Source organism: Acinonyx jubatus, chromosome B3, assembly GCF_027475565.1.
Source record: "Acinonyx jubatus isolate Ajub_Pintada_27869175 chromosome B3, VMU_Ajub_asm_v1.0, whole genome shotgun sequence".
Classification (NCBI taxonomy): domain Eukaryota; kingdom Metazoa; phylum Chordata; class Mammalia; order Carnivora; family Felidae; genus Acinonyx; species Acinonyx jubatus.
Genome location: NC_069386.1, coordinates 119,329,830 through 119,347,445, shown reverse-complemented (window position 1 = coordinate 119,347,445; position 17,616 = coordinate 119,329,830). Strand labels below are relative to the sequence as shown.

The window sequence follows — 17,616 nt, the reverse complement described above, 5'->3', positions numbered from 1 at the left end:
AGCCCTCCTCCAGCTGATCCACAGACTCCCTAAGGTGGTGGCCAGACAGCAAAAGCAGTCTTCCCAGGGTCACACCATGGACCCTCCTTAAAGGCACCACTGGGCCTCAAGGTGGGCCTCCCAGCCTCCTGGTCCCCCTCCCCCTCCAGGATGTCTGCTTCCTGAAGGAGAACTGTTCCCTTCCTGTAGTTCAAGGCCACTGGTCCACAGCCAGGATTTAGGTCGCAGGCTTGCCTTGCCAATCATTGTTTTCTTTTGCTTAAAACAAATCAAAACAAAACCAATCCAGAGCCCCCGCTTGGCAAAGCAGCCTGGTCCCTCGAGGACACTGCAGCTGCCACTGTGGCCACACAGCAACCCTGCAGCTCACCCCGCCGAGCCGCGGGTTCTGTATCCTGGCCTATCCCACCAGTACTGATGTGGAAATGTCGGGGTTTGGAGCTGACGGCCAGGAAATAATTCTTGAGACGTCTTTGGTGCAAAAAGGTGGTTTTATTAAAGCACGGGGACAGGACCCATGAGCAGAAAGAACTGTGCTGGGGTTGTGACGGGTGACTGAATATATTCCTTCAGGTTGGGAGGAGGTTAGGGATAGAGTAATTCTCCAAGGTATTTTGGAAGCAAGGTTTCCAGGACTTTGAGGGGGCTAGCTGCTGTTAGGAAAAGGTCAGTTATTACTGTTTAGTAAACAGTCATGAGTGAGGCCCTTCAGATGTCTGTCAGTGGGCCATATGCTTGGAGGATGACGGTTAACATGTATCTGGCGGGGGAGGGGGGAGAGATAAAGGAAGTTTCTAAAGGAATTTTTATATGTTAAAGTAGACTTAGAGGATTCTGGGAAGTAGGCTAAGATTGCCTTTTGCCTTTAGCAAAGTATCGCATTGAGGCAGCAGAGTTCCTGGTGAATGTCACTCTACTCTGCCTATGTCAAGGACTTGTTGATGGGCTGTGGGTCGTAAGGGAATTTAAGTTTTCATTTGCCTGTGTTTCCTGCACCAGTCTCGCCACCGCTCTGAGGCCGCGCATCCAGCTGCCGTGTTGCAGCTGTTAGAGAGAATTCACTGTGGCCTTTGGTTTTTGGGGATGCTAGCTCTGGATTCTCGTTCTGAGCGTCTGGTGGAGGTGTGATCCTAGGTCCCGGCTGCAAGTCACAGCCACCCCTCCCCGGAGGTGAGGCATTCCCAGCCCAGGAAGAGGGGTTCGGACCTCAGCAGCCAAGAGAAATGCCAGCTCTTGACCATGTCCCCTGCGTTGTCCACATGGCGCTGCTAGTCCCTGGTCGGCCCTCCTCCCTCTAATTCCTAAGATTCTGGACGAATTCTTTTGATTTGATGCAAGCCTTAAACCAAACCCTGAGATGAGAATGCTTCCCATGATGTTTCAAAGGCCCAGTACTTAGATATTTCAAAGATGGCTGCTTGGTGTGGCCCCTCTTGTGCCCTGCAGGACCTAGGCCTCCCCTCCCCCCACCTCTCGGAAAGGAAAGCCACTGTGATGAGGTCATCCTTATAGGAAGCACTTATTATATGCTAGGCCTTGGGTTTCACCGGCACAATCTCATTAAATTGTGGCGGAGGGGAGACCATTATCATTTCTATTGACGGGTGAGGAAACTGAGATTCAGAAAGGTTGAGTGACTGGCTCAAAGTCACAGAGCTGCTAAGTGGGAAAGCCAGGCACAATTCAAACCTCAAAATGTCCGGTGCCAGAACCCGTATGCTTAACTGCTTTATGACGCGAGTGAACAGAGCTTTCCATGTGCTTCCTTCTGTCCTCCCATCCTACCTCCCCTGGCACAATTTCTGATCAATACTGGGAGCGGGGACGGCCTGTCAACCTGACCTTCAGCAATCAGCCACACTAGAACAGTATCTTCCACCTTTGCCTCCCTCCTGGCCTGCAGCTCCTGCTTGCTTATCAATCTAGTTGTTCCTCACTCTGTTGTAGACACAGTGTAGACAGAGTAAGTGCATTTAAACTCCCCGGTCTGGATGTGGAGCTGCTGCACAGAAGCCGCAGGGGGGCAGGGAAGCACAGTGGTTAAGACCCCAGGGAGCCAGAGCTATATTGTTAGGGCCTGAATCTCCGCCTCCCCACTTACTAGCAAGAAAGCTTGAGTGAGATGCTTAACTTCTCCATGCTTCCGTTTCCCCGACTGTAAAATAGGATAATAAAGTCTTCTTGCACCGGGTTTCTGTGAGGAACAAAAAGCTACCACATGACGCTCACCGAGTTAGGGCAGGTTAGGAGGGGCACAGCCAGGTGCTGATTCCCTCGCTTGCAGCCTGACCTCCTTCAGTGCTGAGCACGCAGTCCAATGCCTCTGGGTCATTTTGACCCGCTGGCCTCTCCTACTTTGCAAGATTCCCCTACCTCCACCTTGGGCTTGCAGCTCCCGCCCACCAGCCTCCAGACTGGGCAAGCTGATAGAGGATGAGTTCCTCGTGCAGTCCTATCCAAATGAAACACTGTCTCCTCTTGTGGTCTTGCCGGGCTCCAGGGTGGACTGACTGGGGGAGGGGACTGAATATTTACGGAGCTTTTACCCGCCCACCCCTGATTTTCTGCCTCACAGCACGGGTGCAAAGTTCGCTGTTAGAAACCGCAATTCACAACGAGGACATTGAGCGTTGGAGAGGTTTGTCCAAGTGTCAGGCTGCTGGACACTCCCGGGCTCAGTTTCATGTGTCGGGCTTTTGGGGGGTGGTGGGCAGAAGTTTGGGAGATCACAGAAAGTACAAAGGCTGCAAAGCGTTCTGTGAGGATCTGGAAGCAGTGTGTTCACCAGGAATTTGAAGCTGACCTGACACCTAGTGGCCACTAGTCGGAATTACTCCAACTTTGGGAAGGTTCCCAGACTGTTGCAGGCAGGTTTTGACTCTGTCGTCCTTCACTTTCTTGGGATTGGTAATGTTGAGGGTTGGCCTGGAGGATTGGTGGCGAGGGTGTGGATTTTAGCTTCCCTATATCTCCATAATTTCCCCAAAGCTACCCAAACAAAACATAACATTTGATCAGAAAATTGCTGCCTTTCATTTTTATGCAAGAGATGCATTAAAAGCATCTGGAGAAAACTTTGCTGTTTTTATTGATCCATAACATAGTCCACAATTTTTGATACCCCCTGGCTTCATAATCCTCAGGGTTCCACCCAGACACCAGCACCTGCTGGACAAGAGACTTGGTGGGGGAAATTTATAGATTATAATAAACCTAAATGACACGGCTCCTGATTTCAAGGGGATTCGATTTATTTGTGGAGTCAAAGAAATCTACATACCCTGACAAGTATGAGAGATGTGAGTTTCAGCCCACGAACCCCTTAGTGCATTTCTTTATTTTCTTTTATTATCCTAATTTTGACTCTGAGCCCCTCTGTCACCCAATTAATGTAAATTCAACTTCGGGCTAAGACCTTGTATAAGGAAGGGAAAGGGGAAAATGCACTGCGGGAAGGGGGTATAAATTATTTCAAATAATGATTCTGCCACATGGGCAGAGAGACCTCAGCCTCCGCTCCAGCCCTGGTGAAGCAAAGGGAAAGCCAAAGGCAGTGACTGGATTCCGAGATGCCGTTTCAGCATGCGTCACACATCAGGGCTCTAAAGGGTCGGTTCCTGGTCACCCCCAAACTTTCCCACTTTTCCACCACTTGCCCCCCAAAATTGCCAGGTGAATGTGTTTGTTCACCCCATAGGTCTTTATTGAGCATCTCCTATGTGTCAGGCACTGTGCGGTGGTACAGAGATGCGTGATTCAGTCCCTGCCCTTGTGCATCCACAGAGACGACTGGCGGGGCTAATCAGAACCCGCCAGTTACCCATCCCCGCACCTGCTCAGCGCATGCTGTTCTTGACTATCCCTGCTCTTGTGCTCAGCAATTCGTGTCTCCTTAGCTTCCAAGGAATTTTAAAAAGAAATGTAGAACAGTAGATTCCCAGAACAGATTGGGAAGCCTTAATTTCGGCTGTCCTACTTTTTTCCGATGGAAGCGTAAGGCTCCACACTCAGGTGGCGAGGTGGCACCGGGCTATGACTACATGCCAGGTCTCTCTGTCTCCCATCCTGGGCTCTCTACACATGACCCCTCAGCATTTGCTTCTAAAGCACTCCCCCCCCCCATGTCCTTGTTCCTGAGCATCTGCTCCCTCTCCACTGCCTCCCGCGTCTCCAAAATCTCTCTCCTGGATACAGTTTACATTTACTAGGATGACTGCCTTTGTGCACTGATCTCCAACACCCCCCCCCCCCCAACTGCTCTTTTCTTGCTGCCTAGCAACGCCATTGCATTCCCAATTTGTCTTCCGGCTCCTACTAAGGCCACCAAGGATGCGCCCCCTGCTGGTCGCCAAAACCAAAGGGCGCTGCTCCAGTTGCTGGGGGGGGGGGGGGGGGGGGCGAGGGGCACGCCACCTGCAGCCCAGAGACTTGGGGACCCAGGCAGACTTTATTGGCTTGCTCACAGTCTGAACTTGGTGTTTGTCTACGGAGGTTTCAGAACAGATCTTCGCCTCCTGAATGCCACCAATCGACTTGCCAGGACCTCTCCGTCGCGGCGACTTCTTTTCAGACCAGACTTGTTGCTACCGCTTCTCTGTTTTTAGGAAACTGGTTTGAAAGGTAAGGGGATAATGCTGAGTGCCAATGCCGCCTGATTGAAGGGAGTGTTTAGGCAGACTCAAATCCAAGCAGGATCATTTGTAAACCCATCGCAGGAGGAGGGTTGAACATGGGTAAGTTTTGGTGTCGGCCCGGGGAGGGGGCAGAAGAATCGGTTTTTGCCATTGGCAAGGAAGGGTTTAGCAGTCGACTGAAATTTAGAATGTGCACACCCTTTGGCCCAGCGATTGCCCTGGATCCGCTCCACCTTGTTAGAGAAACACGTGTGGGCAAACACCATCTACAAAAGGATGCTGGTTATAGTATTATTTGTAGTAGCAAAACAATGGAAATAATTTAAATGTCCCTAACAATGAGATAAATAAGGAGACTTCTGTGCTATGAAATAGCACGCGGCAGTTAAAAAAGACTGAGATGGATCTAAATGCACAAACACGGAAAGATTGCCAAGACATACTGGAAGGCAGAGCAAATTCAGAGGAACGTGATAGCATGATTCTATTTAGGATAAACAAGAAACCGTGTGTTTGTCAGTGTGAGGGTACAATAATGTATAATAAAACATATGTGTACTCGGAGCCTAGCACATGCCAGGTAATGTTCTAAATGCTTTACAGGCATTAATCCATTTACTCCTCAAAAGCTCCGATGCCATGGGTACTATTATTAGCTCCACGGTACAGATGGGGAAATTGAAGCTTTCGGAGATTGGGTAACTTGCACAGGAGTGGAGCTGGGCTTGGAACTCAGGCAGTCTGGCCTCAGAGCCCACGTTTTAAACCACGACACCACACACACTCACGTGTGCACGCACACATGCACACTCGATGGCAAATATGGGAAAGGCACGGAAATGTGCGCTGGGATTGTTCATGGGAGGCAGCATGTACCGTGGAGAAGAGATAAAAAAAGAACCTTCACTTTCTTCTTGCTGTACTTCTGTGGATTTAGAATTTTTACAAGTAGATATTATTCGTAACAAAAATGAAAATAAAAAATTCATGCAACAATAAAAATGACCGCTCTGCTCTTCAATTAGACTAGAGCTGAGGGACAATTTGAGGTGCCCACGAGAGACCGCCCCCTCAGTTCCCAAGACACGGGGACCCAGACCCCAGTATTGCCTCTTGATGGCCATTTGACCTCATCTGCAAAGCTGAAGGGTTTGCTGGACCTGGAACCTGGTCTCTTGGCCTCTGCCTGGGCACTTCCCACCAGCTTCCCAAGGACACCAAGCACCACTTTAGGGGGGGCAGGTGGGGAGTTTCAGGACAGAGACGTGGTGTGGGGGACGTGCAAGCCTGAGACATCTTCAGAACGAGCCCTCTTGCTGGGTGACATGTGCCAGCCTCTTAGGCACATTGTCCCTACTCTATCCTTACAAAGCCGCTTGGGTGCTGTGGTTACACCCCATTCTAAAGACTTGGAGACTAAGAGCCCTGTGAAGAGCTGCCCCCTCCCTAGAAGCAAGGTGTGCAGATAGGTCCGGCTGCCTTTCCTATCTTTGCCCTGGCTTCTCCCCGTGGCAAGTATTGAAGAGGGCACAGAACAGAGGTACAGGGTGGGGAGGCTTGGGGGGCAGGACCAGAGGGGGGTCCCTCTGATAGAGCTCCCTAAGGACTGGTGTCTAAGACAAGAGGTTGCTGGGTCAGTTGGGAGCCTTCATCCTTCACTGCGTACGGGTGATGACAGAACCGGGCACCTGGGCCACATATGGGCGACGACAGCGTCAGGCACCTGGGCAGGTTTGGGGCCCCACAGAGTACTTGGCCCAAGGTAGGGGCTTACAGGTGTTCTTACAGTTCTTGCTGTTACACAGGCCCTTTCCTGTCTCTTTAAGGAATTGAGCCCAAGTCACAACGGCATCATCCCCTAGGCCACAGCAGAGCTGAGTGGCTGCAGTTTCCCAGCCACGTGAGGCTCACGCTTCCGCCCTTGCTTCTTGCCTGAGTAATCCTCCTCTTTGAGCTACCCAGGCACCTGCCACAGACCTCTCACCACGCCAGGGCCTACCCACGTGCTCTGTTACGTCCCCTCCTACTTGGCTTTGACACTGTGTCCCCAGAATCTGGTCCCACAGCCAACAGCACACGGTTGAGGCTGCAGCTCTGCTGGGAGGGTGAATTGGAGTTGAGGAGGAGGGCAGACAGTGGGGCCAGTCTCGGAAGCCAGGGAGGGCGCGGCCAGCTGCTTCAGGGGAGGCTGCACCTGATCAAATGTAGACACTACCGGGACGCCTTATAGAGAACTGGGGGCCTGCCTGGGGCAGAAGCAGGATAAGATGGGTGCTGGGCCTAGACTGACCTGAAGTTCACCATGCCTGTCTTCTCAGCCAGCTTCTTTATCAGCTCCCTGACTTGGTACGGGTTCATAGGGACCTTGTCCTGCTGAAGAAGTGGATGGAACATGCAAAGTCAATGGAGCTCTCTGCCTACCCCTTCCCAGGCCTAAACACACACACACACACACACACACACACACACACACACACACCCACCCCACACTGGCTGTTGCCACTAGGGTTCAGCACACCTGTATCATAGCTTTCCAGAAGTCACCCACAGACATCATCATTCTTCCATTAGGGTTCAAGCTCTTGAAGAAGTCTATGACCGTGATTTGGTGCTGGTCTGCATAGCTCTGAGAGAAACCGGAGACACCAGAAGCAAATACTTGACTTTGTAACATCTATTAACAACACCCCACCCCATCCCCACCCTCCACTGCCACCTTCCGCCAAAAGGTGGCCCAGGCTCCCAGACCTGGCAGGCCCAAGGAGGTGAACTTGATAGAGACCTAGAGAAAGAGTAGGAATGAGTACGACACTGAGGACAGGAAGAAGGGTGTTCCAGGCAGAGGAACCTGCACGTGCACAGGCCTGGAGCTGAGTGAGAGCTAGTGCAGAGAAACGGGGGGAAATCTTGTGGGGCTGGATTTCCGGGAACCAGGGGGGGATGGGTAGGTGGAGAGGGTGGGGCTACAGAAGACCTCCCTGTGGTGGCAGCGTCACCACCTTTATTTTAGTCCCTTGGGCTTGACGTTTTGGAGTTATCATTGGCTCGCTCCTATCATCACAGGCCTCCCTTCTCCCAGCACGCACACACACACACACACACACACACACACACGCATACTTGCCCACATGCACCATGTGCCCAGCCATTTACCAAATCCTGGAGCTTCTCCATTAGGGGATCTCCTACATCTGTCCCTCCACTTCCACTGCTATCCTCAGGCAAGGCACCATTCTAGAATACTAGTTAGCACATGGAGAATACTACCATAGTGCCTTCATTAGCATTCCCACTCTCATATTTACCCCCTTCAGTTTATTTCCCTCCCCATTGCCTGAAAGGTTACTCTTTGGTCCTACCGGATTCACCTTACCCACCGCTCAGCAACTGTAGCTGGCTCCCGCTCCCTGTGGAATCCAACCCCAGCCCTGAGCCTAGAATCTGAGGACTGCCACATCTAGCCCCAGCCTCTCTGGGTAGCCTTGACTTCCAGGCTTTGCAGGAGCCTGGTACCACACGGTTCTCCTGCTGGAGCCACATGGTTCTGTTCCCATCTCCCAAGCACACTGTGTGCACCCTGCTCTGCTCCTCTGCTAGTGGGAACCCTCTCCCCAGAACTCCCTCCCTGTCACTGTCACTGACCTGAATTCTTTCTTGCTCTTCAAGACCCTTCCCCAGGATGTGTCCCTTTCTGTTTGCCTAATCCCACAGTGGCCTCTAATCTGGATTCAGATGGTATTTGTTGCCTTGGTCACTCATTTATTATTTATCGTATGATGCTTTCTATGAGAAGTTACTGCATCTGTCCCATCTTTGCAACCAGATTGTTGCCTGTCCCCTCTCCCCAGAGGGGAAGGACTGTGTTTTACATCGCATATCTGGCTTAGTTTCTAATCTGAGATTCCTATGAGATCCCTAGAGATTTCTATGCTGTTTTAAGCAGGGGTGGGGCCCCCGCTTTCCATCCGAGATCTCCATTCCTATTCCCTGCATCATCCTCCTCCCCTTGCAAAACAGGTGTCCCCTCGGTTCCATCTGATGTCATCTGACTTGTGAAGGTACTCGATACCCCCCTTGCCTTCTAGAACTTTCCACACAACAATAATTGCCATGCAGAGCTCTTCTGTTTAGTCCTGGAAAACTGAGGCACAGAGCAGACCAACAAAGGGGCAGGAGGTAGCCCCAGCGGCACACGTCTTCTAGAATCTACATCTGCATGGGTATCACCCCAGGTAGCAAGCGGTCTGTATCCAGCTTCCCCATCAACTCTGCCTCCAGTGAGAGCCAGGCATGGGAACACCAGCCTGGGCTGGGCGCTACTCTGTGAGGTGGTCAGACCAGAGGAGCTCCCTGGCAACTCTAAAATTGTCTGGGTTTTCATTTCCATGGTTTTACCTGCCTCCTGTGATCTAAGACTAGAGCCAGGGGCAGGTCACCACTAGATATAAAGGATCTGAGGGTCCCACTTTAGCTGGAGCCACCAAACAGCTGTCTTCACCACAGGGGTGTCTTGGCATCCTTACTGGCTATTGGAAAGAGCTGGCATTTGTTGGGCGCTTATTATTGACCAGGCATTGCTCTAAGCACTTCTTGCGTGTTATAGAATTGAATCTTCACAGCAGCCCTCCCGGGGTGAGTCCTATCGTTATGCCCATTTTCCAGGTGAAGAGACTGGGGCACAGAGAGCACAGCGACTTGCCTTCAGCCGCACATTAACAGGTGGAGGAGCCTGGCTGGTGGAAACCATCCTGTTCCAAGCCTCTCCCTCTTCACCCAGATCCCAGATCCCCTCTTCCTGCTGAGGGGACCCAACATCCACAAGGAGTATTCCATGTCTAAGACATTCCTTGTCAGAAAGGACTGTGCAGACACTTCGGGGGAGGGGAGACGCTGGTCCTTGGGGTCTCTGAGAGGAAAGCAAGGGCTCACCTGGATCAGTTTCATGGGGTTTGTCCGCAAGAGCAGCTCTTTCTTGGCAGAGAAGCCTTGCACTGCCTTGTACGTCACGTCCAGCTGGGGGTGGATGGCACAGACCCCATCCAATATTTTTACGAACTGCTCAGACACCAGCACATTCTGAGAAGGGGAGAGAGGGGACCCATCGTGAGGAAGGCATCGCCCGCTGTTGTAACATCTCCACCCCCACGCCCATCCCCCACCCCCCTGCAGACCAGCCGCCCCATCCAAGCCAAAGGCAGAGAGGTTTTTTTTTTTTCGTTTTTTGTTTTTTGTTTGTTTGTTTTTGTTTGGTCTTTTCCAGCTTGTTCTGCAGTGCTGCTTCTAGACTGGGAGAGTTCATCTTTCCTAGGGCTTGCGATTTGACTTGTAAAGTTTGCACATGAGTGTGATCAGATGTCCTAGTCGAGTGCCAGCAGCCTGTGTCACACACGGTCAGCTCGGCTCTGCTCTTAGATGGCGAGCATCGGTGTCTGCATGTGACAGATGAGACACAGCTATGGGGTTAGGAGACTGGTCCTGAGGCAAATGTTCTAAAATGTCTGTTTCTACACCAGTGTTGGTCTTGGGAGCAGGTGCCCTGGACGAGGATCCCTCATTCCAACCACCCTGTCCTGGCTCAAAACCCATTGGGAACTCCCCTTTTGGAAGTGCCCTCAGAGCTGGGTTGTAGGCCACAGGAGAAGACATGGTCTATGAAGCAGTGTTTGACCAAACTGGGCCTTCACTGGTTCAGTCAGCCTGCTTCACTCCTCAGATGTGGTTCTGACCATCTTCTGCCACTTCAAATAATGAAACTCATGCTAAAGGGCTGACAGCTTCCCCCATCCTGATTTGTAGATATTCTAGAGGATGTTCTAGAAGCAGTGAAGGAATTCCAACACTGTTTAGAGTTACATCAGGAGAGATGATAAAAGAGAAGGAAAAGGCTAATTCAGACCTGTCTGTCCTGGTAGGTAGATGTTCAAGTCCTAACCCTTGGGAACCTGTGACAAAATGCCAGTGTGATCCCAGCTTGTGGGTTTCTGTGCCATCTGGGGCCGAAACAGCACCATTTCTAACGTTCCCTCAGACACCAAGAGAGTGCCTGACTCCACGCCTTCCAACCTGCCCTGGGGGTGGGGGGAAGGAGGGAGAGCAAATGCCAACAAAATCTGGACACATAACTGAGACCCAGAGGCAGGGTGGGGTGGGAGCTAAGGCAGCCTCAGGGGTACAAGGTCAGAGCTGTAGGATGAGCGTAGAGAGAAGCCCCCTAAGGAGAAACAGACTGAACCAGGGGACAGACTGAAAAGAAAAGCAGGTATGTTTTTCTAATGTTTTATAATCTGTGGCAAACCTAAGTCCAAATTTTACTTATTATTTAAGTTCCAAGGTGTTTGGGTTTAAATATTCAAAATATCATCACTGATATAATTGTAAGGCATTAAAATCTTGGCAGGGGGTGCCTGGGTGGCGCAGTCGGTTAAGCGTCCGACATCAGCCAGGTCACGATCTCGTGGTCCAGGTCACGATCTCGTGGTCCGTGAGTTCGAGCCCCGCGTCAGGCTCTGGGCTGATGGCTCAGAGCCTGGAGCCTGTTTCCGATTCTGTGTCTCCCTCTCTCTCTGCCCCTCCCCCGTTCATGCTCTGTCTCTCTCTGTCCCAAAAATAAATAAACGTTGAAAAAAAAATTTTTTAAATCTTGGCAAAACGTCATATTTGTGTGGCTTTAAAATAACACAACAAGACTTTAACACTGAACCAGAGTAGGAGGCAGAAGCCTCGGCTTTACTCTTTGTTGTGCTTTTCACTTGCTGTGTATTCCTGGGCAAGTGATCCAACCTCTCTGTTTCAGTTTCCTTGTATGTAAAATGGGAAAATGAGGGAAAGTTCTCGTTATGGGTTGAATTGTGTTCGCATCAAAAAGATGCTGAAGTCCTGGGGCGCCTGGGTGGCTCAGTCGGTTAAGCGTCTGACTTCGGCTCAGGTCATGATCTTGTGGTCTGGGAGTTTGAGCCCTGCATCGGGCTCTGGGCTGACAGCTCAGAGCCTGGAGCCTGCTTCAGATTCTGGGTCTCCCTCTCTCTCTGTCCCTCCCCTGCTCATGCTCTGTCTCTCTCTCTCTCTCAAAAATAAATAAAGATTAAAAAAAAAAAAAGATGTTGAAGTTCTAACCCTTGGGAACCTGTGAATATGACCTTATTAGGAAATAGGGTCTTTTCAGATGATCAAGTTAAGATGAGGTCATTAAGGTGGGCCCTAATCCAATATGACTGTGTCCTTATAAAAAGGGGCATTTGAATACAGAGACAGACGTGCACGCGGGGAGAGTGCCATTTGAAGCTAAAGACAGAAATCAAGACGATGCTCCCACCAAGCCTAGGAACACCACAGATTGCCACCAAACCACCAGGAGCTGGCAGGAGCACAGCACGCATTCTTCCTCGTGGTCCTCTGAAGGAACCAGTTCTACCATGACCTTGATCTTGGGCTTTGGTTTTCAGGACGGTGCGACAATACATTTGTGTGGTTTGAACAGCTCTAGGACATGGGTGCACTCTACCTGCCTCCCAGAGAAGGATCAAATGAGCCGAAGCCTATAAAATCCCTTTGGGGGGAAACCGTATAAAGTGGCGGGCGGGTCTAGGATATTGTTTTTACCAGCTACCACCTCTCTGAGGATTCAGGCAAGAATACCTCGTCCAGTGAAGTCACCTCCTCAGGGCTTCCTCCTCCACCAGGGGGCCTTACCCTCAAATTCTACTCAGTCAGCCAAGTCACGAAATAAGAATACAAGTTATTACATGTTTTAGGACTCAGATTCTAAAAGTTCTGTGATTCTGGGGGCATCTAGGTGGCTCAGTCAGTTAAGCATCCAACTCCGGCTCAAGTCACAATCTTACGGTTCATGAGTTTGAGTCCCGCATTGGGCTCTGTGCTGTCAGTGCAAAGCCTGCCTGGGATTCTCTCCCTCCCTCTCTCTCTGCCCCTCCCCCACTTGCACGTGCTCATGCAGGCTCTCTAAATCAATCAATCAATCAATCAATCAATCAATACCAAAAAAGTTAAAAGTTCTATGATTCTGGAACCATTCTGGGGCCCAGGGCTGTCCATCAGCAAAGGTGGCAGTGAACAAATTCTGTTCTGCGGGCCTCTCACCTTTGATTCTGGTGTTTCTGCTCTTAGACCCATCAGGATCTGGTAAATGATTTCACACCACAATGTTATCGACCGAATGGCTACTCCTATTAAAAGGACCCCAAGAGAAGGCCAAGTCGTACTCCAGAAGGAGTGACCTTTTCATGGAGTATTTGTGTGAGGGCCCATGAGGGGACAGAGCTGTTGGCACCTGCCAACATAGTGTGGCCATGGTAACTGTCATGCTCCCTGGTGCAAGCAACCACGATCTAATCACTTACAGAAATGTCAATCTCCTCCATCTTGGATTTGGGGTTCCTCTTGATGGACAGGATAAGTAACGTAGCCCCATCCATACTCACAGGGTTCAGGAAAAGCTGTGGGAGGAGGGGCGAGACAGAAGGAGGATGAGCTGGCTATAGGAGAGCCTGGCTCAGAGTGTGGCTTCCATTTCTTCCCATCGAATTGTAATCCCTATCTTCCACCCAGACTCCTCTGTAGGCATCTGTCTCCCTGTCTGTTTGTCCAGTCATCCATCCACCTACCCCTCTCACTGCTCATCCATCCATCCATCCATCCATCCAGCAAACATTTATTGGAGGCCTGCCATGTGCCGGTTGCTGGGTTGAGTGCTAAGGGATGCACAGGCAGATGTGACAAGGTCTCTGCCCTCACGTAGCTTACACTCTAGAGGGGGACACAGGCAAACAAGCACATAGCATCAGACATGTGGGGAGGGCAGTGACAGAGAAGTACACACTGGTACTGCAGAAGCAAGGAAAGGGGCATCTGGTACAGTGGAGGGGACACTGGAGCTAAGCCTTGCGGGACTAATAGGGATTATTCTGGTCTGAAGAAGCAGGGCTAGGACCAGAGGAGGGAATGAGACGCACCAAAGAAGGCAAAGGGGAGGCAAGTGCAAAGGTGCAGAGGTGTTTGGGCAATAGCAAACATTTCACAAGCAGGAGCAGAAAGAACGAGGCCACAGAACAGGGCTGGGCCAGATCACAGGGACCATGTGGACTTAGCTAAGCACTCAAGGCATTATTCCAATGGGGCTGGGAGCCAATGAAGCTTGGTGTGGTGGTTCACAGCAAGGAACATAGACCCCAGTGGCTCTGCTTACTAGCTTTCTGGCCTTGGGTTATTTCCCTGGCCACTGGGCACCTATCACTTAGGGCTACTCTGAGGATCCAATAAATCAATTCAAGCAAAGTATTCAAGAGAGTGCTTGGTACATAGTAAGCAACAAACGAATGTTAGTTAATACTGTTGAAGGCTTTCCACCGGGTGGCTTCTTGATGAGGCAGCCAAAACTTAGCTTCTAGAATCCTTTGCTTGACTCCCTTCCCTGGGAACATCATTATTTTTCCAAGAGTAGGGAAAGGAGGGTGGCACTTGATGTGTTTAAAACTTTTTTCTTGGGGTGCAAGCCTGGCTCAGTCAGTAGAGCGTGTGACTCTTGATCTTGGGGTTATGAGTTCGAGCCCCACATTGGGCATGGAGCCTATTTAAAAAATAAAAATAAATCAGTAAAATTTTTTTCTTTCATTTTAAAACATTTACAAATTTTAAGTATATTTAAACACGGGACAATGTGTTTAAGCATTTAAACAATGATGCATGGTCATTATAGAAAAAACCCAAAAAGAGGTAGAAAAAAATGTTAAAGTCACCAGTACCGCCACCAATTAGAGAAAATCCCTATTGCCATTTTGTTGAGGCAACCTTTCAATCTTGGAAGATGCAGGTTCTCTGCACTTTCCTTGGCTTCACGGTTCCACGGAGGCTGAGCCACTGGCAGGCTGCATCAGTCTCTCTTCTCTGAGTTACTCCTCCTCCTGCTCTGGTCAGGCCTCGTTCCCAGCTCTCGCTGTCACTAGACAGTCACCATGCTCCCTCCAGTGCTGGCAATCTGACTTCCTTTTCGCAGCTCTAAGGTGCTTGTCCTCTCGGATGGCAGCTCATTGTTGCTGATTTCTTTCTTTCTTTTTTTTTTTTAATTTTTAAATGTTTTTATTTATTTTTGAGAGAGAGAGCGAGCGAGCATAAGTGGGGGAAAGGCAGAGAGAGAGAGAGAGAGAGAGAGAGAGAGAGAATCTGAAGCAGGCTCCAGGCTCCGAGCTGTCAGCACAGAGCCTGACGCGGGGCTCAAACTTGTAAACCACCATGAGCCGAAGTCAGATGCTTAACCGACTGAGCTACCCAGGCGCCCTATCGCTGATTTCTAACTCCCGTCCTTCTCCACCAGCACCCCCACACCTGTGGTCCTCCCGAATCGCCCCCACATCTTGAGGAATTTGAACTGCAGCGGGGAAGCCTGGCAAGGCTGACTTCCTTGCCTCTCGAGCTACATCACCCGAGCAAGTCACAGAGCCTCAGCTTTCTCATCTGACAGGGGAGCTAGTGGAGCACACGTCGGAGGGTCGGGCTGTGAGCCAGCAGCAAACCACCTGTCTGCCCCTGGCTCACAGCAGGAGCCCCAGAAAGGGGAACCGGTAGTGGAAGTCCTCATCTTTCTTCTGTTTTCCAACAACCCAGGAGCTGCCATGTTATACATTAGCGTCTATAAGCCAATCAACTTAAAATGAAAGGTGGATCCACTCATTCACTTAGCTGACATTCATCAGGCATCTCCTATAGGCCCAGCACTAAGCTAGGCCCGGGGGAATAGTAATGGGCAGGACCAAACAGAGTGTTCGCTCTCAGGAAGCTCTCACACCAGTGGAGGTGACCAGTCAACCAGTCACTGAAATGAGAGTATAAGGAAGAATCTTGAAAGAAACCCCCGAGGCAGTGGCTGGACAACAAGGGAGAGCATGGGGTAAACTGAGGCTGGAGAAGCACACCGGGGTGAGAGAACTGGATTTGCACCACAGGAGGCCATGGAGTGGGGAGTCTAAGCTGGAGGGGACTAGATGGGGGGGGGGGTGGAAGTCAGACTTATGCTCAAAACACACACTCTGGCTTCAGGGTGAAGCAGCGTCTGGAGGAGACCCAGAGGGGAGGAAGGAAGACCGGTTAGGAGTTGACATCATGCACCTGGTGACAGCAGAGGGTGACATTAGGTTTACAGGAGAGAGACAGTCAAGAACCTACGCACATGTGAAACGTAAGGTGAATTTTCCCAATGATTCTCTCCAGCAATATGCAACTCCATCACCCTGCTCTCCCCACCCTCCCCCCACAGATACACACATACACACACACGGATGCGTGGACGCACAAGGACACAGGGACACGCACTGATACACACACATGGGCACAAGGATGCACAGACACACACATGGATGCACACACACAGATGAACACACATAAACACGTGGATGCACACACACAGATGCATGGGTGTGCACGCACAGATATATACACGGATGCAGGCACACAAGCGTGGACACGTGGGTGCCATGGAAGCACGGACGCACACAGAAGCATGGGCCTGCACACATGCACACGGACACACACACAAAGTGGCCCATCCCCAGCTTAAGTAAAGACTTTACCTTCAGAACTTTGAGGCTCTCATTGAACTCCAGTCCTTTGCTGATTTTGAGGACTCCTTCGTTGCTGATGTCATTGCTGCTGACGTCTATGTGGACCAGGGAGTTGTTGAGCCTGAGGACCTCTCCCAGGGCCGTAGCCCCCTCGTTCCCAAAGCCGTTCATAGAGAGATCCAGTTTCTGCAGGGTTACATTAGCCTCCGGGGAGGAAAAAGAACAGCACCAGCATCAAGGTTGCATGTGACTCACCCAGCCAAGAGGCCCTGGTTTCTCTCCCCTGCTGCCATCCAGACTGGGTGCTCAGTGGTCCCCAGGAGGGAGAGCTCAGTCAGATCCCTCCCAGTGGGGGGAGTCAGAGTCTGGTCATTCTTTACCCCTTAATTAAACTGCCCTCTTGAAGCATCCCCAAAGATGACACCAAGACCCCAGCAAGGTGAACCTGCTGAAGTAGGATTTATCCTAAAGAAGAAGGCACATCCAGGAATTGGGGAGGGATGCTACCAACGTGAAAGGACTTGATGAGAGCTCAGTGTGTACTCATCAGGGGGGTCATGAGGAAGAGGTTCAAGATGGTGGGATGCGAAACCCTGACCATCCTCACTGGTTTCAACACACCACTGCCAGAGAGAGACTTACCCGGAGACCATTGCACAAGGCCACAGCTCCCTGTGTGTGGAACTGATTCCAGCTCAGATCCAGTGACTGGAGTCCTATATTGAGGGCTAGAGGAGGGAGGGAATCATCTCAGCATGCCCCAAATCCCAGAGAACCCACTCTCAGAGTTGACAGATAGCCATGACATTGGGGAATAAGGACTACTCAATACTCACTCAAAGTAAAACGCTGGGGCAATAATTTTTCCATTATTCATTTAAACCCCAAATTGTAAGATGATTCCCAGTGTTGGCAGTAATGTAGTCAAATAATCATACTCCCGTATCGCAGGGGGCAAGCAAATTGCCACAATTTGGCAAATGTGAGGCGGTCACAGATATTTTGCTATCAGACTATGTGTGCCCCCTCACACAGCAATATCACCCTGAGGCTCTTCCTAAGGAGACAGTGCAGGATATGAGAAGAGTGATTTATCAGGTGTTTATCATGGCATCACTTATAAAAGTAACATTCATGACTCACAGGGGAAGGGTAAAGTACAGAATAAACATCCATTTGGTAGAATGTTGTGCAACCATTAAACTAGGAAGAGAGAGCATGGAGAACAGGGGTTGTATTTAGGGAGGGAGGCTGTGGTGGGCAGGGCATATGACCCCACGTGATGTGTTTTCCTGGAGAACTTCAGGAACAGAGGTGGCTCCAGAAAGCTTTCAGGACACTATCACTTGTAAGTGCTGCAGCATCAGGCTTGTCTAGAAGCTGACTTGCACAGACGTTTTAACTTGCATAGA

General features: G+C 50.6%; 1 protein-coding gene across 12 annotated transcripts in view; it reads right to left on the bottom strand.

The window, feature by feature from the left end:
- Window positions 1-1,552: 1,552 nt before the first annotated feature.
- Window positions 1,553-17,616, bottom strand: part of LRRC74A (leucine rich repeat containing 74A) — a 34,132-nt gene continuing 18,068 nt past the window's right edge. For 7 of the 12 annotated variants that reach the window (XM_027066247.2, XM_053224765.1, XM_053224766.1 and 4 more), the window contains 7 exons: window positions 16,847-16,932; window positions 16,214-16,408; window positions 12,992-13,087; window positions 9,564-9,710; window positions 7,153-7,260; window positions 6,925-7,007; window positions 1,553-3,165 (listed from right to left, as the gene is read on the bottom strand). In XM_027066247.2, the coding sequence (XP_026922048.1) occupies window positions 3,039-3,165; window positions 6,925-7,007; window positions 7,153-7,260; window positions 9,564-9,710; window positions 12,992-13,087; window positions 16,214-16,408; window positions 16,847-16,932 (842 nt within the window). In that variant the 3' untranslated portion in view covers window positions 1,553-3,038. Of the gene's footprint in view, window positions 3,166-3,330; window positions 6,829-6,924; window positions 7,008-7,152; window positions 7,261-9,563; window positions 9,711-12,991; window positions 13,088-16,213; window positions 16,409-16,846; window positions 16,933-17,616 lie in introns of those variants that run through there. The other 5 variants (XM_053224759.1, XM_053224764.1, XM_053224763.1 and 2 more) reach the window with 5 other exon arrangements.